The sequence below is a fragment of the Canis aureus genome, chromosome 17 (genome assembly GCF_053574225.1).
Source record: "Canis aureus isolate CA01 chromosome 17, VMU_Caureus_v.1.0, whole genome shotgun sequence".
NCBI lineage: Eukaryota > Metazoa > Chordata > Mammalia > Carnivora > Canidae > Canis > Canis aureus.
The window spans coordinates 11484436-11510661 of record NC_135627.1 but is presented as its reverse complement, the minus strand read 5'-3'; the positions used below and the strand labels follow the sequence as shown (position 1 = coordinate 11510661).

Genomic DNA, 26226 nt, shown 5'->3' with positions numbered 1-26226 from the left:
TTTCTGCTCAGGTCATGATCCCGGGGATCTGGGATCGAGCCCCACGTCGAGCTCCCTGCTCAGTGGAGTCTGCTTCTCCCTCTCCTTCTGCTGTTGCCCCTTCATTTAAAGGCCTCACCTTCCTCATGGCACTGCTGCTTGCCCTGTTGCTGGATTCAAATCCTTGATGCTTCTCTCCATCATCTCCACTTCTTTCTGCTGGTTCAGCAAGTGCTGCCAATTTGTCATCTGAGACATACCCTGGAGATAGCCGTCCGTCTCCATTCCCCCATTGCCCGGGCCATTACAATGCTTGCTCCCCTCTTGCCCCCAGCATAATAGCCAGTCCCCCTACTTGGGACTCAGTTCCCAGAAAGTTACTTACATCGTTCCAGGCCCCAGTTTAAACCTTTGCACTGAACCTCTGGTAACATCTAAACATCTAAACTCCTCACCTGATCTGAGCCCAGCCTCTCTCTCTCCAAGCTCGTCTTGAACCACACCCATCTTCTTTTTTTTTTTTTTTTTAAGATTTATTTATTTATTCATGAGAGAGAAAGAGACGCAGAGACAAGGCAGAGAGAGAAGCAGGCTCCTCTCAGGGAGCCTGATGTGGGACTCAGACCTGGGAATCACGCCCTGAGCCAAAGGCAGACGCTCAACTGCTGAGCCACCCAGGCATCCCTACACACCCATCTTCCTAACCACACTCTAGCCACTCCAGCCGCCCTCCTGTCCTCTAACTTGGTGGTTCTTATTGGGCATGATTTTGTCTTCAGGGGATATTTGGCAAAGTCTGAAGATATTGCTTTATTTCTACAGTTTAGAGGGGAGTGGATTGCTCCTAGCATCTGATGTACAGATCAGAGGGAGGGAACAGTGCTAAATGTCCTACAAGGCACAGGAACCACCCCCACCACCACCACCCACACACAAAAAATTACCCGGCCCAGAGGTCAATAGTGCTACCATGGGCTAAATATTTGCGTGCCCCAAATTCATTTGCTGAAGTCCTAATGCCCAGGGTGATATTTGGAGGTAGGGCCACAGGGAAATAATTAGATTTAAGTGAGGTCACAAAGGTGGGGCTCCCTTGAAGGAATGAGTGCACTTAAAGAAGAGGAGGAGACTCTCTGCCATGGAAAGACACAGCAAAAAGGCAACTATCTCCAAAACAGGAAGAGGCTTTCACTAGACACCAGCTTTGCTAGAGCCTTGATCTTAGACCTCCAGCCTCCGAACTATAAGAAAATAATGTCTGGGGTGCCTGGGTGGCTCAGTCAGTTAGTGTCTAGCTCTTGATTTCAGCTCAGGTCATGATCCTGCGGTCCTGGGATTGAGCCCCACATTGGGGTCTGCCCCCAGTGGGGTGTCTGCTTCTCTCCCTCTCCCTCTACCCCTATCCCCACCCCATGCTCTCTCTCAAAAATAAATAAATAAATATTTTTTAAAAATGTCTGTTGTTTAAATCACCTAGTCCATAGTAATTTGTTATGGCAGTTCAAGCTAAGACATGTACTGAGGTTGGGAAATCCTGCAAATTGCTAAAGAAATTGGACAGCAATCTCCCTGCCTCAGGGCCTTTGCCTGAACTATTCCTTTATCTAGAATTGCCCTTTCTCTACTCTCTGCATGTCTCACTCCTTCTAGTCATTCATAGCCTGCCTTAGATCTTATTTTCCTAGAGAAGTCCTTTCTCATCCCCATTCTGAAGTATCACTATCATATCCTATTTTAATTTTCCAATGTATTAGCTGATAGTTTTCTTGTTTTATCTGTTTATCATGTTTCTCTTCCTAAAATTAAGTTTCTTAATAGCAGAAATCTTATCTAACTTGCTCACCAGGGCCTAATAAGTGCTTGTTGCATAGTTGGTACTCATTGAATCCCTGGGGGACAGATGATTTTTCTAGCTGATTTAGCATGATTCTAAAAATATGTGTGAGTATCTATTATTACATTGTATAAGCAATAGGTACCTCAGGACATTTAAAGCTGATTATCACAGTCTCCACTCTCAAGCAGCTTACAATTGCTTAAGAAGGATAAAAACGTGTTTTTACACATCTTGGGCAGAACAGTCAGTACATGCACTATACAGAGACGGTGTGGTGTCATGTGGGGAAGGGCGCTCACTGAGTTGTGAGATACTGCATGTGAGATGCCAGCAGGAGGGGCACCTGGGCGGCTCAGTCAGTCGAGCATCTGACTCTCAGTTTAGGCTCAGGTCATGATCTCAGGGTCATGAGATCAAGCCCTACGTTGGGCTCTGTACTCATCGCGGAGTCTGCTTGAGGATTCTCTCCCTCTCCCTCTGCCCCTCCCTCGAACCCCCACCCCCTCCCAATCTCTCTGAAAAATAAATAAATAGATCTTTTAAAAAATACACAAAGATACCAGCAGGGTAAGAGCTGAGAGGCAGCATTGTGCAGGATCAGGAGTATGGACTGTGGAGCCCAGACTAGTGAGGCTCCAATCCCAGCTCAGCCACTTCCAGATGTGTGACCTTGAACTGGATTTTTCACCTCTCTATGCTTCGGTTTCCTCATCTGCAACACGGATGTAATGAAAGTACCTGCTTCCCAGCCTTGTTGTGGAATCAAGTGAGTTACAGTCGGTAGAGTGCATGGCTCCAGAGGACACACCAGCCTGGCCTCTGGGACTAGACAGAGATGGTGAAAGGGCTGACTTCTGAGAGAAGGTGAAGTTCAATGGAAAGGATAATGAGGCGCTTCTCCGTGGAAAAGTTATGTTCTACATCAGAGAAGACGCACCACGGCCTGGAGCGTTGCTTACAAATCGGGTCAGGCAAACATCCATTTTCCCCATTCACTCATCTGTTTGTTTTTTGAAGGAGAGATGATAATGGGATGCTGGTCATCTGCTGATCCTATTATATCAGAAAACATGACAGAGCTGGTCACCAAACCACAATATCACTTTCTACTTTATTCTTTTTTTTTTTATTATTTCTGTCCATTATGCTTTGGTTTATTTTTTTTAAGATTTTATTTATTTATTCATGATAGACATAGAGAGAGAGGCAGAGAAAGAAGCTGACTCCATGCAGGGATCCCGACGTGGGACTCGATCCTGGGTCTCCAGGATCATGCCCTGGGCCAAAGGCAGGAGCTAAGCCGCTGAGCTACCCAGGGATCCCTATGTTTTGGTTTAAAAAAAAAAAAAGATTTGAACTAATTTGGTCCTACCCTTTCTACCATGTGAGTCCATCCACTTGCCCCTAAAATGATAAAGCCCGCCCACTGTCCTCTGGAGGGCTAGTGCCTGGGTTAGAACATGAGCAAGATGCCAAGGTTTGGGGAGATACCACATAGATGTCAGATGGATTTATTACTGTGGTCTTTTCCTAAAAGGAAAACCCACCCAGGGTTTTAGTCAGAAACATCATATGCAGGGGCTCCTGGGTGGCTCAATTGGTTGGGCGGCTGCCTTCAGCTCAGGTCATGATTCTGGAGTCCAAGGATCAAGCCCCATGTCGTCTGGGCTCCTTGCTTGGTGAGGAGACCACTTCTCCCTCTCCATCTGCTGTTCCCCCTGCCTGTGCTCTCTTTCTCTCTCTCTCTTTCTCTCTCACTCACTTTCTGTCTCAAATTAATAAATAAAATACTTGGGATCCCTGGGTGGTGCAGTGGTTTAGCACCTGCCTTTGGCCCAGGGCGCGATCCTGGAGACCCGGGATCGAATCCCATGTTGGGCTCCCGGTGCATGGAGCCTGCTTCTCCCTCTGCCTGTGTCTCTGCCTCTCTCTTTCTCTGTCTCTGTCTCTCTCTCTCTGTGTCTCATGAATAAATAAAATCTTAAAAAAAAAAAAGTCAAACTTGAGAAGAGACATGACCCAGAATTTTTTTAAGTTGCAGAGACATTTCAGGACACATCAGTCCATCTATTTTGAGCCTCCCCATCCTTACTTTTCTTTCGTCCCAAGGTCAGGACTAAAGGGCCAGCACAATGCTCTCCCAAAAGAAGAGGTGGCGGGGGGCAGTGAAGGTGAGAGCAGCGACCACAGGAGGGGCTCGGTCCTGCCACCTGTGCTCCAGCCGCTGCAGCAGCGCTGTCCCTCCCAGAGAGGCAGAGGTGCCCAGCCCAGGCTGGTGCCTTCTCCCCTGGGTGCGGTGAGCACCCCACACGCTCTCCAACTTCCATTCCTGTCAGGGGCACTCAACAGAGTTCCCAAGTAAAGGGCCAAGGGCTCTGGGGCCACAGCGGGACCAAAGGCCATGGAAGACAGTGGGGCTCAGTGGGAAGGAAGGAGCGCCTTTGGGCCCCCAGGGTGGAACGGCAGGAGAGGCCAGGCTCCTGGGGTCTCATCAAGAACGAGATCAGAAAAAGGCATAAGGTCCCATTTCTCCCAGCCCTGGGAGGTTGAGGGGGCGGGGTGTCCCTTCAGGGAAGCTCCTCAAAAAGATGGGGGGAGTTCGAGAAAGTGTTGCAAAAACCAGAAACCAAAAAATCGAAAAACCCAGAGCAGGGAAGGGACAAAGAGAGAAGCCAAGATGGGATGGATGGGGAGTGGGGAGCTGCAGAGGCCTAGGGGAGCACAGGGGCAGGGAGGGCAGACAGGGGAGCAACCACTCTGCTCAAGGGGGTGGGGGTGGGGACGCTGCCCAGAAACCTCAGCTCAAAAGACTCCCTTGGGTTTAACCGTCCCCTAGGACTGTGGAAACAGGGGGAAAGGAAGGGAGAAACAAGTCAGAAGTCTCAGGAGGATGGAGCTTTGTGCTGTAAGGACTACCTCTTGGGCCTGTCCCCAATTTTCTGGGTTTTGTTCCTGGTTTAAAGGAGGTTTTATGTCACCCATGAGAGTCTGCATTTTTGTGGGATTCAAATATTCCTTAATTAGGTGTTGTCTCTTTACAGAAAGAAAAGACGCCTTTTATTTCATTTTACTTTGCCATTTTAATTTACTCCCTTTCGTGTTTAATAACTAGGTAGGGAAATGTTAAACAGCTGCTGTAAAATATTACAAACCCTGCTCCCTGGGAACGTTGAGAAGGAACTTTCTAGAGCTATCTCCCTCCCAGAGAGGAGCCCTGTGAGAGTGGACCCACAAATCCCAGCCTGGGTGGGGGGAAAGGTAGAAGAAGTGGAGGTGCGCTCTTTCCCCCTTCCACCAGGAGTCCCCCTACCCTGTCAGCCAGACCCTCCCACCCCCCAGACCCCCATCTCTGAGGTCTGAATGCAGAGGGAGTGAGAGGGAAACTGAGAAACACACACATCCACCTCCTCCAGGTGCCCCAGCTGATAGGACCCATCCAGAGCTAGAGGATCTGCCCTGGGAAGCTCTGGAAATTCAAGAAAAAAAAAAAACCACAACAGAAAAGCAAAAGTGTCCAAGAAAACGTCTCTGTTTGGCCTTGGTCTACTGGATACTGCCTTTCTTATTCTGTCCTTATTGAGTCTGAGGACGACCACATACACCGGACCAGGCTCTAGTTTTTATACAGCTAGAAAAGTAAGGGGGGTGGACTCCCCATCTCTGGTGGGTTGACCCTTTGGCCAAGGGTCAGTAGCTGTCTGCAAACTGCCAAAGCTTCCCAAGGGATCTGGAACACAAATTTGTAGGGCAGCACAGGGCACCAGTTTCCATCGACTGAGCTGTGTATGATGCTTATACGCTCATTTTGCTGGTAAAAGAGCCTGTCATAAAATGTAATACTGACTATAAAACAAATCAGCGCTTTGAAACGACTTGCTTCAGATGTTTTCATAAATCCCTAATGACTCAGGCACTGCCTGCTATTGATAATATTAATGTGTTAATAGTTCCTCTGAAGCAGCAGCACTGGGTAGGCCTGGACACACACACACACACACACACACACACACACACACACAGAATACCACACTGGAAAACACAATGCTTTGGCTCTCCCTCGAATTCCAGCTGCACTTGATTGACCTCAGAAAGCCAGATCCAAGTGAGAAATCTGAGATTTCAATTATTGGCTGGAGCTCCCCTTTAGTTTAAAGTGTTTTACATAGGTTCATAAAAAGGTATATTTTTATGCAAAAATATGCAAACATATAAAAGCATGCAGGCACACCTGTGTTCCCAGCAGCATTAGTCACAGCAGCCAAAATGTGGAAACAACCCAATGTCCATTGACAGATGAACAGATAAACAAAATAGCATATATCCAGGTGCTGGAGTATCGCTCAGCCATAAAAAGGAATAGAGTTCTAAAGCGTGTTACAACTCGGATGCACCTTGAGGACATCCCACTCGGTGAAATAAGCCAGTCCCAGAAGCCGTACGCATACTGCAGGGCTCCACTTACATGAGGAACCTGGAGCCCTTAGGTTCACGGAGGCAGAAAGTGGAAGAGGTTCTCAGGGGCCAGAGGAAGGGGACGTATATCTGTTTGGGAAGATGACAAAGTTCCAGGGGGCGGGTGCTGATGGGTGCACAACATTGTGAATCCCCTAATGCCACAGAACCGTATACTTAATGGTTCACATGGTAAATTTCATGTTACATTTACTTTACCAGAACTTTTTTTTTTGCAAATTCATTTTTTTAAAGATTTATTTATTTATTCATGATAGACATAGACAGAGAGGCAGAGACACAGGCAGAGGGAGAAGCAGGCTCCATGCAGGGAGCCCAACATGGGACTCGATCCCCGGGATCTCCAGGATCATGCCCTGGGCCAAAGGCAGGAGCTAAGCCGCTGAGCCACCCAGGGATCCCTACCAGAACTTTTTAAATGGGAGAAGAAAAGCGTGTAAGGGACATGAGGGTTTTCAACAATCTTCCACACCCTGCCTCCCCTGCTTGTATTCCTCTGCAGAGCCTGCAGCCCGTCCCCAGGCCCTGGAGCTCCCAGCACCACCCACGCCTGAACCAGCCACGTCTGGTATCCTTTGCCCTTAAGAAAATGGCACGTTTTGGGGCGCCTGACTGGCTCAGTCAATGGAACATGTGACTTTCGGTCTTGCTGTTGTGAGTTTGAGCCCCATGTCGGGTGTAGAGATTACTTAAAAATAAAATCTTTAAAAGAGAGAGAGAAGGAGAGGTTTTGTGTCTACACTTCCCAAATGCCCGAGCAGCTCAGGGAAGCCTCTCCAGGAAAACCCACTTCCAACCTGAAAAGGGAGTTTAAGGAACCAAGAATGACATTTTCATGATGCAATTTCTCTGTTCCTAACCGGCAGCATTCAGGTCGGAGGAATCTCAGAAAATCAATGCTCCAATCTCCCTGCCTGTGGCCACAGACACTAAAGTTTTCTCGAGGTATGTTTCTGTGGCTGGAGCACCTCAGCCCCCTGTTTCCCAAGATGGACAGGAAGGGTCTAGAGAGCCAAAGTGACAAATAACAGGGTGGGTGGGCCGGGAGGGGAGGCGCTGGCTAGATGGCAGTGTTTTCCTGGACTGGCCTGTCTTTTTGGGTTCCTCATTCCTGAGAAGCTCTTGCCTAGAATCATTTTGTGATTTTGCCCCCACACAGGTCCAAGAAGGGGAACCTGGGAACCCCCAAAGGTTGGATCTGAAGGCAGAAAGGGGAGGCCCAATCTGAGGCCAGCACCTACCTAGAAGTTCTCTCAGTAACACGGCAGACACTGGACACAGACCACAGGTTTTTCTAACTTGTTCTTTGGGGTCAGTTTATTTAAGAAAAGGCCAGAGCATGGTGTGGCTCAGTCGGTAGACTATGTGACTCTTTTTTTTTTAAAGCAAAGACAGATCTTTTTTTTTTTTTTAAGATTTTTTTATTTATTCATGAGAGACACACAGAGACAGGCAGAGACACAGGCAGAGAGAAGCAGGCGCCATACAGGGAGCCCGATGCGGGACTCGATCCTGGGACTCCAGGATCATGCCCTGGGCCGAAGGCAGGCGCTAAACCACTGAGCCACCCAGGCGCCCCGACCATGTGACTCTTGATCTTGGGATTGTGAGTTTGAGCCTCACACTGGGTGTAAAGATTACTTAAAAATAAGTCTTAGGAAAAAAGATGGCCAGAGCAGTCAAACCCTTGGCCCTCTCCCCCTGAAAGGAGAAAAATATTAGCATAATCCTTCCTATTCCAAGTCTCCCTGGGCCTTCCTTTCAATTTTCCCTACACTCCATTACCCCAAGCCAGGCAGCCAAGAGCTCCTGGGTCCCCTCACACAGGCTTTGGCCCAGTTTTGCATCTACAACGCATCAGAGCCAGTCTTCTCCCTGCAAGTCAGAAAGATGACCCCCACAGCTGGTATGAGAAGCATGTTCAAAGCCCTCCATAGAGATGAGGACAGAACGGAACACGGTGCCTGTGAATTTTCAGGGTCATGGGCCCAATGTTAAGGACCCCTACAAAAAAGAGGAGCCCACCAGAAGGGCCCCACACAGTCTATAGGAGGAGCCCCACTGGAAGGTGGCAAGCAGAGCATAGGGCTCCCAATATGGAGGGAGGGCCTCAGGTGGGATGGCCCCAGGGTGCAGCCGGTTCAGAGCCTGAGATGTGAGCCAGTTACTAGGTCAAACACTGTTAGGACTTGGAGCTGTCAGGACTTGGAGCCAGGAGAGATGCATCGTCTAAGTATCACTAAGAAAACTTCACAGCCAGCATCCAGATTTTCTAAATCAGCCACTTCACCAAATTACCTGCCAGCTCGTAAAATGCTTCCCTGACTTGCCTTCCTTTCTCCAAATGATTTTATTAACCAGTGTGGGGGTGTGTGTGGGGGAGCAGAGAGAAAACTCAGGGGTGAATTACATTTTAATTTTATTTTAGGAAAGCCTGGGTGGCTCAGGGGCTGGGCATCTGCCTTCAGCTCAGGGTGTGATCCCGCATGGGGGATGGAGTCCCACATCCGGCTCTGGGTGGGGAGCCTGCTTCTCCCTCTGCCTGTGTCTCTACCTCTCTGTGTGTCTCTCATGAATAAATAAATAAATCTTTTAAAGAAATTTTATTTTAAATGCAGTCTTTCTCAGTTTTGTTTCTTTCAAGGCTGTGCTAAATTTGGTTAGGTCCAGGATGTGTAGGCTCTGAGAATTTGCCAGCTTGGATTTAAATGTGACGTAATTGTGTGTGTGTGTGTGTGTGTGTGTAGACTTCTCTGATCCTGACCAAACATACACTTAATATGAACAGGTACTCATTTTAACAGAGCAGAAACATGTCAATTTCAAGAAGTGCTTATGCTTACAGTATTTGGAGATACATTTAAAAAAATCGTATTTCGCTTTGTGCATACATATTTGCTTTTGCTTGTAATTCTTCTAGAAACCTGTAATTCTTCTGGAAGCCTGATTGTTTCAACTACTTCAGCATGGATTCACTGGAGGAGCAGGGAGGGTATGCAAAGCTGCAAAGTGCTTTCGTATTTAAAAGGGCCTTCTCCAGGATTGCAGACCAGTGGGTCGATGGTTTTTCTCTGGATACATTTCCTGTTTTTCAGGCTGACTCAAGTTCTCAGACTATCCGGGGTGGGTCTCAGCAGCTGGGGGTCTCAGCGGGATCTCTGCAATTCAAGGGAGCCTATTCCGGGCCAGGATCTGAGCCACCGCCTCTTTCTCATCCTCTGTCCAGCAGGCACTAGGCTGCCAAAGACCCCGGGGGTTGAGGGCCAAGTGACCTGTAAGTCAACTTTACAAAAGGAAGGCTGGAGAAAAAAACAGGATGAGTTTAGGATCGTGAGACCGGAGGAAAGGAGGAGAAAAATGGAAGACTGAGGAAGCTGGACCCTCCTAGGAGCCCAAAGAAGGAGTTGTCATGGGTTTGGGCTCAGCAGACTGCAGGCCTCAGGAGAGCCCATGTCTGGGTCCCTGACAAGCTAGGCCTCCAGCCCCAGGAGCACAACCACAGCCAGCTGAATCCAGAGGCCCTGGTGCCACTCCCCCCAGGACAGACCCTGTCACCATGCAGCCACCCACTGATGCACTCTCTGGGCCTGCTGGAGCACAAACTCCACACAACTGATTGAGTCTGTATTGAAACCACAGGTCAGAAGATCACCAACAAGGCAACAGCTACCTTTACACACTCACTACCTCCAAACAGTTAACTGGATCACACACGCCTGGCCACACAAACCAGTGGAGAAATCGAAGACCTTCTTCTCACAAACACAGATACACGGGGTCCACCTAGGAGAGCAAGCTCCAGGCCCCCCAGCGACTGGCTTCCCAGGCCCAGTGGCAGGCTGTACTCCCTGGGCCTCTTCCTAACCTCGCGGCTGTCCGCACTCGCAGGCTCCTGGGAGAACCGGATCATCAGGGACCCGCCTCTCCCCGGCCCTCGGTGGCCTCGCCATTTCCTGGGCTGGGAGCTCCCGCAGCAGGAGCGCGTTGCCCGTGCTCGAGGGACTTCAACTTGGAGCGCAAACCGGGCCCGGGGCAGGGGCGCGGGGGCGCAGGGGGGCGCCCACACCCCCAGGGGCCGCACGGAACTGGGCCGGCGCCGCGGCCTGCGGGGGGGGGGGGGTGGAGCGGGGTCACGGCCCCCCGGGAGCCGCGGCGCGGGGCGCTCGGGGCCTGGCGGGGCCTGCAGCGGCTCCCCCTCCTCTCCAGGCGCGCGCTCGCAGTTTGTGGGCCGCCGCGGAGCTGCGCCCGGGGCTACAGTCCCCAACGGAAGGCGCCTCCGCGGCCTGGACACCCAGCGAGCTGCCTCCGCGCGCCCCGCAGCGGGGACGGAGGCGAGTCCACGCGCAGCCGCGCACACCCACGTGCGCACACACGCGCGAGCCTGGGCGCTTCGCAGGAGGTGCCTCCCGGCCCGGCCTCCGCGCTCGGCCCTGGGCCGCCCCGGGCCTGGCTCCTGCCGCCGGGTCCCGGCTCCCGTGCGCCGGCTCGGCCCGGGAGGAGAGCGGCCGCGCAGCCGCCCCGCGCGCCCAGCACGGCCGGGGCTGCGGGCAGCGGGGGCCGCAGGGCTGGCCTCGGGCCTGCGCCCTGTTTGTTTTCCCTTCGCCCCGTGAATGCTAGATTAAGACGTAAAGATTACCCGCGCCGAATAATGCCGGGAGTCAACACTCGAGCAAACAAAAGTGCTTGCACAACTCCGCCAACCCCGCTGGGACCCGGGCCGCGGGCTGGGGGGGAGAACGCGCTCCTCGCTGCTAATTACAAATAAATGATGATGTGCTCACTAAGTAATTGATTTAATGAAGTTCCTATGAAACTATTAAACCCGGGTGGAGGTCAGGCTGGAGGCGCCCCAGAGCGCCCATTGTGGGCTGTTTAACTCCACCAGGCTCCTCGGAAAGACATCGGGGCTAATAGGTGAAGTCACAGCTGCTCGCGCTGACTTCTCGGAGCGCCCGGCCGGCCGCGGGCACCCCCGCGCCCTCCTCCTGCCGCGCCCGCGTGCCCCGCCGCCCGCACCCGCGCCGGCCAGCTTACCCACGCCACTCCCAGCCCCGCCGCCGGCTCCCGAGGGCCTCTCCAAAGGGATCCCTGGTCTCGTTAAGAGCGGGAAGTTGAGCGCTGAACTTGTGCGCACCGCCAGCAGTTGGCGGCGTCCACCGCGCCCACCCCTCCCTCCTCACCCCACCCCCGCCACTCCGTGCAGGAACTGCAGCCAGTGTGCCACGCAGGGTGCTCGCGCGCTCTTGGCAAGGTGCCTGGAACCCAAGCGTGTGCCCAGTGCACTGGCTAGGGCGGGGGCGGAGGGGGTTGAGTTGTACATGGGTGTGTGTGTGTGTGTGTGTGTGAGAGAGAGAGAGAGTTGTGTGTGTGCGCGCGCCCTTGCGTTTCAGACCTAGAGGCCACGTTTTTACATCCCTTACCCTGGCCTGCGGCCTGTGTGTGCCAGAAAGTAGTAGAGGCAGGGAGAAGGGGACCAAAGAAAAAGGTGCAAAAAAGATCACCCATGGGGGCAGTTGGGCATGGGAAGCCTAGTCTCTCCGGTCTTGCAGACCCGCCGCTGGAGGAGGGGGCTGTTCTGGCACAGCGCCCCGACCCGGCCTGAGGGTTCCGCCCTAGAGCAACGCCTCCAGCTCCCAGTGGGGCTGCTGTGTAGGCCGCAGGCCGAGGCTCCCGCTGAGAGATCCCAGCTCCCTCCCCGCCCGGCGCGCAGAGCCCAGACCCCGCTGGAAGGTGGCAACTGCTTCTGCTGCGGGATTGCTCTGGAGGGAAATGTAACCGCCCCTTATCCTGGAGCCCGAGGGGACCCCTGAGGGGACACAGGCCCTAGGTGGAGAAGCCGACATTGCAAACGGATCTAACGTTAAGGATGCTAACCCCCTGCCCTCTGCAGCAAGGGCACGAGATACTGCATCTCCCTTCACCTTCTGGGTACCTAGTAATGAAGGAGAGGGCCCATGTCCATCTGGAACTCCACGCCAGGAGCCAGAGCCTCCCGTGGGGGTTCTGGCCCCAAAAGTCAATCCACCAGGGTACCCTGCATCCCCCCTCCCCCCCCCTCCGGCCAGCCAGGTCTTGTCTGTCCTGGTCAAGAACTGAGAGTTCACAAAGTTTCTTAAAGTACTCATTTCATGTATGTCACAGTTAGTTAGCAATAAGCTCCATTCCTTTTTTTTTTTTTTTTTTAACGTTAGTAATTTCCAGCTGCTGAAATACACTTCCATTTGATTTTGAGTCAAATGCTTGGCAGCGGGGAGGAGAGAGGTGTATTGGCTCGGTTCTTGGGGCCCTTAAAGAGAACTCCCTCTGTCTGGGTGTTTGGTCTTCCCTTGCCCGGAAGGAATCCTGACAAACATCTTCCCTTGAGGCTTGCTTGAGGTCTCAGTTTCACCGTCTGTAAAATTGGAGTGGAGGAGGTCCTTGGCAAAGCTCCTTTGTGCTCTGGGAGAGGAGGAAGTCAGTAAAGATGCCTGCTTGCACCAAGCTTTCGGTTTTCTTTGCACAAACCAGCTCCTTTGTAAAATAACACCTGGCCAGACTGCCTCTTGGATTTTTGCAAGGCTGGGGTTTTAATGTTCCCCACGCGAGCCAATGACAGAGAGCGGGTGTGCCAACTCGGCCGGTCCCGCACGGCCCTGGTCCGCTGAACTGCACTCTCCCACCTGTGCCCAAAGCGGTGCCCGCCGGCGCCCTCACCTCCCGGCCGGGGGCAGATGTTCCCAAGTTGTTCCCGCCTCCCCTCACCCGAGCCCTCAGCCCTCGGATTCCTTTAACGCCTGCTGAGGACTGCATCCCTGCCGCCCTTAATGCAGGATGGGCCCTTCTCTTCAGCCTCCAAATGAGAAGTGACATTTGCACTGGGCTCAGCCACCGCGTGAGCACAGCGCGGGGACACAGGCCCATTGACCTAGTGGGGCCGAGGGGCCGGCGGGCTCGGCGGCATCCGAAGCTGCCTTAATTAATACCATCTTAAATAGTCCAGCAGCCACCGAAGACAAAGTTGAAGAAAGACTTTAAGGCTGAGTGCCCCTCGACAAGCTCTTTTTCCCCGTGTCATTCAATATTTAATGCGCCCGCTTCTAATGCTACTACTGGTGTTCCTTTCTCAGCGAGGACATTATTTTTTCACGGTGCCCATAGCCAGGGAAAGCCCTTTAGGCAAAGAAAATCAAAATGTTTGTTGTTTTGGATGACTTATAACTCTTGTTTAACACAAGCACTTTCAGCAAAGTATAACAGGCGCAGCCTCCAAAGCAAACAACACAATCCTTGTGACAGAGTCAGACACAAAAAGCGCATTGTCTTGCGGACTACCCCTTTTCTCTGGTGCTAGATGGGGGCCTGTCTCCGAGTGAACACCACGATGCCATTTCACTTTTGAACTATTGTTTTTGAGTTATGCCATGTGGTCAAAAGGAGCGAGAAGGGGGTTGTTTCCAGGCTCATAAGACAAACGAGTTGCCTTTTCATTGAAATCCCCCCGCGATCCTTGAAAACGGAGTTTAAATGTCACCTCCGCCTTTCTAATGGGCACAGGGCTGGAGGCGACCCTTCAAAGCGCCCGGGTGATAAACGACCCTTATTAAATATAGCCGGGACCGCTGGGAAAGTCCTGCGCCCGGCCAGCACGTGGGAGAGCGCCCCTCGCTGGAGCGCCCCAGACGGGCCGGGCCTCCCCTGCAGCCGAGCGGCCCGCGGCCGGCCGTGGCCCAAGCCCAGGCTCGGGGGCGGGGTGGGGAGACCGGGGTGAGGGGGGCCGGTTGTAATACAACTTCTTATCTGCCGCCCCCAACACGCCGGTGCGCCCCCATCCCCAGAGGCTCGGCGTGAACGCTCGGAGCATTTCCCCCTGACTTCTTTTTGTCCGTTGCCGAGTGGCGTCTGCAAGTCTGAGCTGCAAAGTTACTGATTTGCAGGCTGCATGTTAAGGCAGTCCATGTAAGTAATTTCTGCGGGCACCCCGGCAAAGGAGAACAAATCGCTGACAAAGGCGAGCGCTTTCGATTCAGCGGCGTCGTTAAGGCAACCCCAAAGTATTCCTCCTATAATAAGTTCCACTTCAAAGGGTTTCTCATTCAGCGGTGACTGCTTCGCACTTTTATTAAGTCCGGGCTTTTTCACTCGGAGGAATCATCTGTTTGGTTATTTTTCATCGTGTTTATTTTTCACCATTCACACAGTACTTGTATTAAATAAACAAAGAACAATCGCTCTGCAAATAAAAGTACTTAGGTGGGGAGAGAAGGAAGAGGAACTGGAGCCCGGGCGCCCCTTGCTCGGTCCCCTCCTCTAACTGCACCCACCCCACCCCCACCCGGCTTTCCCTCCTCCTCTCCTATCTCCCTCTCCCCTTTCTGGCGAGCTCGGACGTTCTATGGGCCACCGTAACAAGTGGGTGGAAAGACCTAGGTTATTATAGGTCGTGCGTGTCATATTATATGGGTGATATTACATGTAATACCTATATTTCCGACGAGGTGAAAATTGAGTGAGCTACGTGGGCATGAAAGTGCAGGTCACTGCAACTGTATCTTAATAGAGTGTCTCGAATGGCTGTGGACCCTCTGCCAGAGACTCCCCTGGCCCAGCCCATTGCCATAGCAATTCTGAACACTCGGTGTGGGTGTACCATAAAAGCAGTAGTTTGAATTTCAAAGAACATGCCTTTGAACTTCTCCCTGCCTGATTAGGCACTTGTGCCCTGTGTGAATGCGTGTGCCCAGGAGTGTTTAGGCGTGGGCATGTGGGGGGTGATCTGTGAGTTTTTGTTCAGGTAGGGAAAGTGGTGTGCTGGCAACCCCAGGGCAGTGTCACTGTGGGTCTCCTTAGCCATCCCTCCAGCTGTGGAGGGTGGGTTTTCCCGGCCATGTGTCTATTTTGGTAGATGATGGGTCCTGTGATGTGACAGGCTGAAAGTATTAATAAGTATCTAGATTGTTTGTTTCTCTTGTATTCAGCTATCTTTTTCTCTGACTCAAATGATCTCTCTAGAAATCAGGTTCTCTCCTCCTCCTCTCTCCCCCATTTTCTATTTCCTAACTGAACTGGGCTAAAAAATACTTCTGGGGGAACATCTCATCCCATTTCAGAGAGAAAGGAGAGGTACATAGATGATAGATAAATAGATGATAGAAACATAGAAAATAGAGAAATAGCTAGCTAGATTAGTTGCCAGGTAGGTAGGTAGGTAGGTAGGTAGGTGGGTGGGTAGGCAGAACAAACCACTCTTGTCTCAAAAAACTTCCACAAAATGCCGGATGTAAAAGACAAGAGTGCAGTACAAACATGTGTGCAGATAGTTGGGCCTCGCCTTCAAGGACTTTGGGCCCCCTGTTCCTGTCCCCCAGCGCTATCCCTCTTGTGTGGCCATCTCCAACTCCTTAAAAGAATATAATTCCCACCCTCAAGCTATTCCCGGTGCTTTAGATTTTTGGAGCATTAGTTCTACCAAAGAATCATGAATGCGGTTAAAGATAAACATAAACCACAAATAACCATGCGTTTGAAGATTCTCCTAGCCTGGAAAACAAAGGTAGATGATTTAAAATGTTTGTGAGGGCCACAAGGGCCACGCTTTGCCTAGAAGAGATGAAGTCTTTGATGATAGCCAACTTAGTGTCAATAAGTGGCTTTCTTTGAGACATATTCAGATGGGAACGTCTTGCTTGCCAATTGCCATAGAAATCTTAACACACCATGAAGATTGTCCAAGCGCCAAGCCTTCCGTTCTGGACTAAATTACTTTGAAGTGGCGCAGGACGAGCAGTGGTCAATTTTAACTCTATAGACTGGACAGAGAACTCTGGGAGTGGGAGATTGTGCGTTTTAAAGCAGAAAATAAGAAGGGGAAACTTGTTTTATACACTCTATACAAGGTTCTGCTCATTGTCAGATATCTTTTATCTTTTATATTTCCCATGAATGATTCATGTCTTGGTGGCTTTGTGTCACCCCTTTCACCAGAAACTTCATTAGAGAGCTATAAGTTTTCCCATTGATTGGGGCCCTCAGCTATGAGTGTTTTTCTCCTTCGTGTGGTGGTTATTGTCATCTGGCTTAAAACAACTCTTTGCAACGTGTTTCACTTTTACTACATTTAACAAATCTTTTAAAAACCGCCATAACCTTATGGAGAACTGCTTGTTGACATTACTACCAATTGTTTTTTCTTCATCTTTTTTTTTTAACTATTTGCCTTTTATCCCTTTTGTATCAGCTAACCGAAAAACAAGCAGAGGATCAAGTGGACATCCAATTACATCAGTTTGAGCTACTTGGATATTTTGTTGCCATTGAATCTAATTTCTAGCTAACACATGCCTACTAAAAAAGCTGAGCTAGGCTTCCTAGATCAGCTCAACTTGCAAATAACCAAAATCCAACTGGATGCTGCCTGCCCCCCCCCCCCTTCCCCAATACCTGATGGGTAGAGGTATTTGATGCCCACTATTCGTTCACCAGGTGTTTTTAACCCCGCACCCATGCCAGCTCCTGATTTCACCTTCTTTTTTGTCTGGTAACCTATCACTGTCCCTTCAGCTTTTCCTCAGTCTTTTTACCCTTTTACGTCAGAAGCTAGGCACCAAAGAAATGCTCAAATTCACTCACCAGATTTTCACTGATTATGATCACTAAGGATATTATTAACAAATGGATGCAGTAACCCCTAAGACTTATGCTAGTGTTACATGCAACTTATAGGGCTTAGTATTCATAAGTACATTGTATTTTCTAGATTAGATTGTAAATTAAACCAAGCTGTAAAAATATTTTATTGCTTGGGAGAGGCTAAGAATAAAGAGCTCAAGAGAACCCCAATGTTCACTAGTCAGCAACCTGTTCTGTTTGTAAAAGAATGGCAGAAAAATGCCATTAGGTAAAACATAAGCAATACATAGGAAGAATACCTTTATTAAATTTTTTACTTCATAATCATTCTTGCTTTCTTTCTATTGGAGGTACACATTTTAAGTTTTTATTTTAGGTGTATCAGGAACCAATAGATCTGTGGCAGAGTAAACCTATGCATGGCAAAATACATAAAATACATATTCCTTTGTTTCATAATAAATAAACCTGTAGCATAATAAAGAATAGTGCAAACTACCATTGAAAAAGTTGTATAAATAAAACAACTCATTATAAATCAGGAATATTTTGTTCTAATAAGTTTACGATACATAAATTATCCCCCCAAAGTTCATACCTATTTTATCTATTTGAAAGAGCTTTGAAAGTGAATAATATGAAAATCAAATAAACTTTAAAAATGTAGAATTATTTTATATTCAAGTTTTATGGTCTTTTTCTTTATAAAGGAGGGTCTGCATGTTTCATATTCACTGTAACAATCTGAAGACAACATTGAAAGGCTTTCAAAGTGACAGCACCATGCACTGTACTAGTAATATAATATATCTATAAACTATATAGAATCTTGTCAACACAATGCAAAAAAGACATGCAGGAAGAGTCCTGGTTTTCACATTACGTTGTTCATTCAAGTAAGCTTAAAAATATATTCCCCCATTTTCTTTCCTTTTTTTTTTTTTTAAATAAACCGTGTGTCATAAACAATCCTTCACCAAAATGTATAATATAATTCTTTGGTGTGCTTTGAACTCTTCCAGGAAAAACAAAGGATGATGTCTGAAAATAAATTAATTCAACTGTACAAATAATAGTGTTCACATACAAGTTATTAACAATGACAAGACTACATCAACCACTCACAGCACACAGAACAAATTTCTACAAACCCTGGGGAGGGGGTGTCTTCAGGGTCTCTGAGGATAAATTAGTGCTCTTTAGTATATTTGTAAGATGTTTATGATGAGCTATATTTTGCATGAGATGTGTTGCACGAACTGAAAATAAATTGACTAAGAGTTATTGTCCTAGGTCCTTGACCTTTTTTATCCTAGCATGACAGCTCTGGCAAAGGTCACACATTCAACAATGTTTGGTGGTAACTATAAACCCTTAAAAAATTTTAATATGTATAGCAACTCCCTCCCCTCTTTTAATGTAAATCATACACTTCACACACTGTCATTTTTAAATGGGATCCAGTTGCGTGTGCTCAGTGCTCAGGTGGGAAAAAACTCATGAAAAATGCAGTTTCGGGCATTGAAAAATAAACACTTTTTTAAAAGGCTGATACAACAGTATAAAAGAGGGCTTGGCCTGTTTTAAAAACAACAGCTTTTCCCAAAAATAGGCATGTTGCCAACATCACACCTCCTTAGACTTGCCTGTTAATTTTGACATCCCCAAGAACTTATCTAAGACTTATCTCTTTATTACACGAGAAGTTTGCACACAGTAAAGAGGCAGCATCTGAGATTTCAGATTTTAAAAAAAAAGAGAGAGGAAAGGAAAGCACTTGAATTTCTTCTATTTCACAAAATATCACAGTTTCACAGTTGTCTACACAGCAGCCTTTTCTGTTCTCCACTTTTGCTGAAACAATCACAGTAGCACAATAAATGGAGACGTCTTAAGGCTGCTGCATCTTTTTCGTTTTAAATCATACAAGCGTGGTACCAAGGAAATAATCCTGTATAAAAATAGTGTGTTAGGATGAGATCAGTAAGAAAAGAGTGGAAATTTAAAATTACAATTATTAGAACTTAAAGGGTTTTTACAAATATTTTTTGGACACATGTACAGTCTAAGATCTGTTGGCAATGCAGCAAGTGTGTGGTTTACAATCAAGGGGCCTTTTTTTGGAATTCGGACCCAAGGAGGAGGCAAGGGGGCTCTAAAGAAGCCCACGTTATGGTGTTAAAGGCATTCTGGAGGCACTGCAGGAAATGCAGAGGGCCTTGTTGCTCTGTGGAGTTGACTTCAAGCTTTTTCTCACTCCTCTCAAAGTATACATGTATTGTATTGGCAGTGTGTATCTCGATTAACCCTTGGTACATTTTGCTCCTAGCCCTGTCCCCCTGCAACATACAAGTCCAGCTTGGTTGGTTTTTTGTTTGTTTGTTTTCTAAGGAAAAAAAAAAAAAAAGCCCAAATATCTTAATTAAATTAATTAAATGTACAAACACCATAGGGTTTCATACTGAATAAATAGGGCTAATTAGACCCGGTGGCAAGTCTGAGTCAAGGGTTTGTCTCAGGCTCGGCATTGTCCCAGGTTAGGATATGGTCCAAGGACTCCCACTTATGACTTATTTTTATTATGACTAGTAAATTCTAATGTATCGTCCGTGCAACTTCAGAGTTCCCATATATCTCCTCATCTTCAGACTCCGAAGTGGTTCCATTACTGGAAGGTGTGTGAAGGTGGCTGGGGGCTCCACTGGCCTGGCAAACGTACCACTCATTGAGGTTGGTCACCTGAGGGGATAGAGTGCTCGAGCGACTCCTGGTTGGGTCCAGCACAGGAGAAACGGGGGCACCCACTGGAGTCCCCACTGATGAGTAACCAAGGGCTCCTGGAGAAGGTGGTGGGGACTTGCAATGAATCTTCATGTGTTTCCTCAGAGAGCTGGGGTGAGTGTAGGACTTGTCACAGCCTCGGATCTTGCAGTAATAGGGCTTGTCGCTGGTATGGACATGGGAATGCTTCTTCCGATCACTGCTGTTGGCAAACTTCCTGTCACAGCCATCAAATTCACATTTGAAAGGCTTTTCCCCTGCAACAAAATAGAGGGAAGGTCAACAATTGCTTTTCAGAGACCCCTCACTTGATAAGAGAAATCCTGGAGTAGAAATGTGAATGCATCTTCCCATTCTCTTGAAGACCAACCCCAGGCCTGGCTTCTCTTCCTAATCCCTATGTTCCAGAAGGCAAAGGGGAAGGGATACTCCAGGGATGGGCCTGTCAGTCCCTGGGTTACCACAGGGCTCAGGGGCAGGAGAGCCAGAGTGTTGAACCAGCCAGTGTGCTTTGAACTCTTGGTCCAAGAAGCCACACTGAAACCCTACAAGTACCCAAATACCCGATCCTCACTGCCCTCAGGGTCTGTACCTGCAAAAACACAAGCAGATCCCCTGTCAAAATAAATGCTGATAAAATGATTCTTCTAAAGCCACAGCTTGGGTGAAGGATATATAAAAAAAAAAAAAAAAAAAAGTAAGCACAGCCACTAAATTAAAAGTGAAGTGGGGGTAGTGCCATAAAATTACAATAATGGCATTTTGTGTCAGAGCGGCCCCAGGATTCTACCGATTGGAAAAGAAATGAAATAACGCAAAATATCATTCTCTTCAGAAACAAAGGCACCTGTGAAACACACAATCCCATCACTAGATTTTGTATAAGCCTGGCAGGGCAGAGACTACGCTGACGGCCTCTTCATTCTACCACCTTCCCTCCCAACTTGCAGGGCAATTGAGAGCCTCTGGAATAGAACTTTAGCATGTTAATAAAAAACCTCCACCAGAACCGAGCCCATACCTGATGCCCTGCAGAAACAGATGCTGACAGCTTCCTACCTTATTTAATAGTCAGAAAAGGGACTATTATTTACCAGTCTTTGGCCCACTGCCCCTTGAAGCTGCTCTAACCACCCCAGGAACACAATGTCTTTAAACACAAGGCCCCTAGAGCAGGAAGCGGAAATGCTTAATAAGACAACTAGAAATTCAGCCACCATACATTGGTATTAAAAAGGAAAAAAGGAAGACTGCAGATAACAGTATGAATTTTCTCTCTCACTAAGTATCTATGAACTTGATGTATTTGAGTCATGATTGAACAAGTCATCTCTTACATATTACTGTTTAATAATATTTCCCTCATATTTACATGATTTTAAAAATAAAGTTGAATTTCTCTACATTACCGTAGCTATTCTGGTGGCTTGCGAGGTATGGCTTTTTCTTTGGTTTGGGATAATACAGTTTTTAAAAAAACGAACAACTACTAAAACAGCTCAGTGTATATAAATTTTTGTGGTGAATTTTCTTCTGCAAATATTTCAGTGCAGGGTTTTCTGTGTTTTGTTTTGTTTTTTTTAATTTCACCAATGATAACTGCTTCGATGCCAGAGCGTATTAACACAATCTGAAAGTATTCAGATGGCTGGAATATTACTTATCCTACCTAGAAAGACTGTTTAAACATGAAATTAGATATTATTCAAATATAGGTCCTGCATTGATCCAGAGAGGAGAAAAACACAACAAAACACAATAATCACAACCTTCTCTGCAGATGAGCTGCAACAACAAAAAACGTTAATTGTTTTTTTATCAAAACATCAGTTATCTGTCCTGACTTGTGTTCTACTTTAACTCGAAGATAATACTAATTTAATACAACATAATTTTTAAAATTGTCATCAGCCTTTCTTCAATTGGTAGGCCTAAGTGGTTTTATTCACCCTATGTAAATGTGCAGTGTTGTTTGGAGTTGTTTTCTAGGCTGGCTATATATCCCCGGTTGTGAAGAACACACACAGCTTAGACACTGCTGCCCTGCCACTGCCCACGATAAAGAGAATTAGGCCCAGTGAAGGGAGATATGGAATGGGGAGGGGGGGGGGAGTAGAAAAGGAGGGCCAACGGAGAGGTAGAGGAAGAAAGTAGAAGCAGGGGGGAAAAGTGGGGGGAAAAAAGTGAGGGTGAAAGAATTGCCTGATTTATTCAGGGGGCCTAAGAGGGCAGTGAGCAAATTCTAGCTAACTGGAGAGGGTGAGACCCCAGTGTTTACATTTCAGATGCGGACAGAGGGGTCAATCAGAACTCAGCTCCTTGCAGAATCTGAGGGAGTAAGGGATGCTACGTGAGCCACCCTCAGGTCTACCAGTTGCCTCTCCCAGACAGAACTCGAGTCCGGCCCGGAGGAAGGCTATAAACCGAACTGGGGGCACGTGGGCCAGGAAATGGGCCTTCGGGAGCGACCGGGGAAGGCCTCCCTTTGATCAATCTGTTCCGGAATCTCGGATAACCCCAAAAGGGAGAGTGCCGTGGCAGGGACGGGGCCCGGATGGCCCTTCTCCGCACACAGCGCCCCGGGGCTAAGCGGCAGGCGCGGGCTGGAGCACGACCGCGAGGGCCGGCACCCCTCCCCGAGGGCCCGGCGAGAACCACGCGGCCCGGGGAGCCGGGCTGGCAGTGCACCCTCGGCCCGGGCCCGGCGTCCCGGATCTCCGCCCCGCCGCGCGCGCCCCTCCCCGGGGGCCTCCGGCCGCAGGGCCCACCTGGGAGCCGGCGCTGCTCCCGCGCCTGCAGCTCCGGCCGCCGCGAAGGCAACGTCCGCGCCCTCGGAGGCCTGGAAAGGCGGAGGCCCGAGGGCGCAGGCTCAGCTCTCAGGGCGCCCGCAGGGGAGCGCGCTGCGGGCAGCCTCGCCTCCTGCGCCCCGCGCGCCCCGCGCGCCCCGCCGCCCCGGCCCCGGGTCCCTGCCCTGGCGGCAAGCGCTGGCCACGGGGGCGGGCCGCGGAGGTTTTCCAAAAGCCTCAGGGGGAGCTTCCTTTTGGAAAACTCTCGAGGGCGGTCTGCTCCCGACGAGAAGAGCGCGGCCGGCCTCGGGAGCTCCAGGGGAGACTTCCTCCCAGGCCATCATCGGTCCCCAGGCGGCCGGCCGGGTGTGGGCCGACAGGCGCAAGGCCCCGGGCCCCGCCTTGGCCGCCCTGCCCCGGCTTCCCCCCAGGAGCCCCAGGAGCCCCAGGAGCCCCCGGTGCCCCCGGCCCCGGCTGCCAGCCAGGCGTTGGGCCCACGCGCGGCGGCTGCCTCCTCGCCGCCCAGCGCCGATAAATCAGCTAAGTAATTACTGAATGTAAACTCCAGTTACTTAAGTGTCCTCCGAGGGGTAATATTGTCTGTCCCTATAAATCCCGACTGCTCGCGCTCACCAGCGCTTCCCACCAACCCGCTCATCCGTTCCACGGAGGCACACGACGCACAGGAAACACCCCACGGTCCCACGCCGCAGCCGCCTCCACGGGGGGGTGGGTAGGATGGGGAGCTGGGATGGGAGGGGTCGGCGCCGCGCCGGGGGGGGGGGGGGGACAGGTACCAACGACCGCAGGAGACTCAGCTCACCCTGTCCTCCTCCACCGAGGACCTTTTTTGAAAGGACAGAGTAAATTTCTCGAGCAGCTTCTAGGACACGTGTGAATGTGTGTGACAGAGCTGTGTGATGGCGCATGGGTGTGTACGAAGTGTGCCTAAGTATAGAGGTAGGTGGAAGAGGAGGGTGTCCGAGCATACGTGTTCCCGGAATGAGGCAGAGGTGGGTAGTCTGAGATGCAGATGTGTGAAGTTGTTGACGGGCCGCGTGCACGTGAAGGAGTACCTGTGGGGTGCGTGAGTGTGCGCGCGTGTGTGTGTGTGTGTGTGTGTGTGTGAAGGCCTGGGGGGGGGGCCCAAAGGCGCATTCCTTTGGCATTTCGCACCACGCCCCGGAGACCCCGAACCCCTCCCCTCCTGTTAGGGCCACAATGAGCCTGGCCTAGTGGCCCCAATACCGGAGTGAATCCCACGTGCCCCCTTGCACGCGGGCTCTTCCGAGCACGGCGACCGCGCGGGGTCCGCCACCGGGTGCGGAGGGAAGAGCCACCGGGGCGGCTTCGGCTCCAGCCCTCCTTCCCCAGCGCCCTCCCCAAGTTCCCGGGGCCGGGCGAACGTGGGCTGCCGACCGTCCTGGGCGCCTTCCTGCTCCGACTGCTGCTGCTTCTGCTCCGGGGCGGCGGCGGCGGCGGCTGGAGCGCGTTGCCGGTCCCGGCGAAGGGGCTGTGGACGCGCTGGAGACTCCACCGTGTGGGAACCCAGCGCGGGGCCTGTGTGTGCTATCGAATTACTTATTCATAGAAAAAAAAGGGGGGGAGAGAAAAAAAAGAAGTCACATGTCCGGGTTATACGTATGCGAAGAGAAGCAGCAGAAGTAGGGAAAAATTAAGGCGAGCAAGAGGAGGAGGAGGAGGAGGAGGAGGAGGAGGAGGAGGAGGAGGAGGAGGAGGAGAAGCAGCGGCGGAAGCGGCGGCGGCGCGGGAGGCGGCGGCGGCGGCGGCGCGGCCGGGGACAGACACCCACCTGTATGAGTGCGCTTGTGGATCTTGAGGTTCTCGGAGCGCGCGAAGACCTTGCCGCAGCCCGGGAACGGGCAGGGGAAGGGCTTCTCGCCCGTGTGCACGCGGATGTGGTTGATGAGCTTGTATTTGGCCTTGAAGGGCTTGCCCTCGCGCGGACAGTCCTCCCAGAAGCAGACGTGGTTGCTCTGCTCGGGGCCGCCCACGTGCTCCACGGTGACGTGGTTCACCAGCTCGTGCATGGTGCCGAAAGTTTTGGAGCAGGGCTTGGCGCCGCCGGCCGGGGGCGGTGGTGGCGGCGGCGGCGGCGGCGGCGGCGGCCCGGCCAGCTCTTCGGGGTCGATCCACTTGCAGATGAGCTCCTGCTTGATTGGCTGCCGCATGTAGCGCAGGAAGGCCCCGGCCGCCCCTGGGAGGTGGGGGTGGTGCTGGTGCGGGTGCTGCGCGGGCGCCGGCGGCGGCGGCGGCGCCGGGGGCGGCGCGTGGTGCTGCAGGTGGGGGCCCGGCCCGGCCGCCGCCGCAGCAGCCGCGGCCGCCAGGTTCAGGTTTAAGTTCACGGCTCCGTAGCCGTGCAGGGCGGCGGCTGCAGCGGCCGCCACCGCCCCGTAGTGCGCATCCCCGGAGCGCGGCGCGAAGGGCGGCTCGGCGCGGCCGTACAGCTCAGCTGCCGCGGCTGCCGCTGCCGCCGCCAGCCCCAGGCGCATCTGGCCGTTGAGCGGGTGCGGGTGGCCGCCGGGGGCTCCCGGAGCGTCGTGCAGCGCGGGGAAAAGCGCCGGGCCCCCGCCGCCGCTGCTGTCCGGGCCCGCGTAGGTGCCGCTGGCCGAGATGAACATGCCGGCCGAGTGGGGAGGCGGGGCCGAGTGCTGGGGGGAGCCCGTGCCAGACCGCTGCTCCCCTCCGAGCGGGACCCCGTGCATGGCCGCCGCGGGGGCCGTGGCGAAAAGGTCCCTCCGGAGGACGAAGTCCCTGCTGTGGCCTTTGCCGCTGCTGCCGCCGCCGCCACTGTCGGTGGTGGTGTAGCCCGAGAGGGCAGGAGGAGGGGGAGGGGGAGGAGGAGAAGGAGGGGGAGGGGGCGAAGGGGAGGGAGGAAGAGGAGGGGCTGGGGGCGGGGGCGCGGAGGGCTGCGCGCGGCTGCTGCCCCCGCCACCCGGGTAGGTGCAGGCGCCGGGGTGCGTGTCCGAGGCTGCAGCACGGGCGGCGGCCGCCGGCGCCTCGGGCTGTGCCGGGAGAGCCTGGGAGGGAGGGCTGAGGCCGAGCGCGCTCGCCTGAGCCATGTGCTCGGGTCCGAGCGGAGTGATGGCCACGCCGGGGTCAGCGCTCAGGTCCCGAGGGCGGAGGTGCGTGGCTGTGGCGCGGCCTTGGGAGTGGGCGGGCGGGCTGGCCAGCGCCGGGAAGCCTGTCATATTCTGAAGCGGCCTGGCCTGAGCCGTTGCCAAATCCGCTAATCTCAGCGCTGGCGGGTTCCTCTTGCTCAAAGGGGGCTCCATCAGAACTACACAATCAGACCCATAGACCCTCACTGGGGGGACTTTTTTTCCCTCTGCCCACCTTCAAAAACATGTATATATTAGGCTCCCTTTAACTTCTTTGTCCTGGCCTCCTAACTCTGCTTATTCCTGTTCCCACTCTGTCCTCCAGCGATTGGCAGAGCCAACACCACATTTGAGCTGCACAGTGGGACCGAGATTTTGGAAATGGCACGGGTGGGATTGGAGGGAACAGCGTGATTGGCAGCAGCCACGGCTGCCGGATTGGCTCCCATTCAGGCCTCCGGCCCAGCAGGGATCCGCCCCCGTGCTCGCCGCCGCCTTCGCTTTCGCTTCGCGCCCCCTCCTCCCCTGGAGCCCTGCGTCCCCGCCTTCCAGGGGGATGCCCAAGTTGCACTTGCAGAAAGTTTGCGCTGGGCCTGCGCGCGCAGCGCCCCGCGTTCCCATGACGCTCCTTTCGGAGACCGTG

At 51.7% G+C, this 26226-nt stretch overlaps 1 protein-coding gene and 1 long non-coding RNA gene across 2 annotated transcripts in view; both read right to left on the bottom strand.

Annotated features, from left to right (window-relative positions):
* The window catches only part of LOC144287778 (uncharacterized), a 90696-nt gene extending 79238 nt beyond the window's left edge, over positions 1–11458 (bottom strand). The window contains exon 1 of the long non-coding RNA XR_013355535.1: positions 11324–11458. This is a non-coding gene — a long non-coding RNA (uncharacterized LOC144287778). The remainder of the gene's footprint in view (positions 1–11323) is intronic.
* A 5719-nt stretch (positions 11459–17177) lies between these two features.
* ZIC5 (Zic family zinc finger 5) lies at positions 17178–25914 on the bottom strand. Its single transcript, XM_077855067.1, has 2 exons — positions 24275–25914; positions 17178–19932 (listed from the first exon to the last, which is right to left on the bottom strand). Exons 1-2 carry the CDS (start codon positions 25755–25757, stop codon positions 19490–19492), a joined length of 1926 nt encoding a protein of 641 aa, XP_077711193.1. The 5' UTR covers positions 25758–25914; the 3' UTR covers positions 17178–19489.
* Positions 25915–26226: the final 312 nt, after the last annotated feature.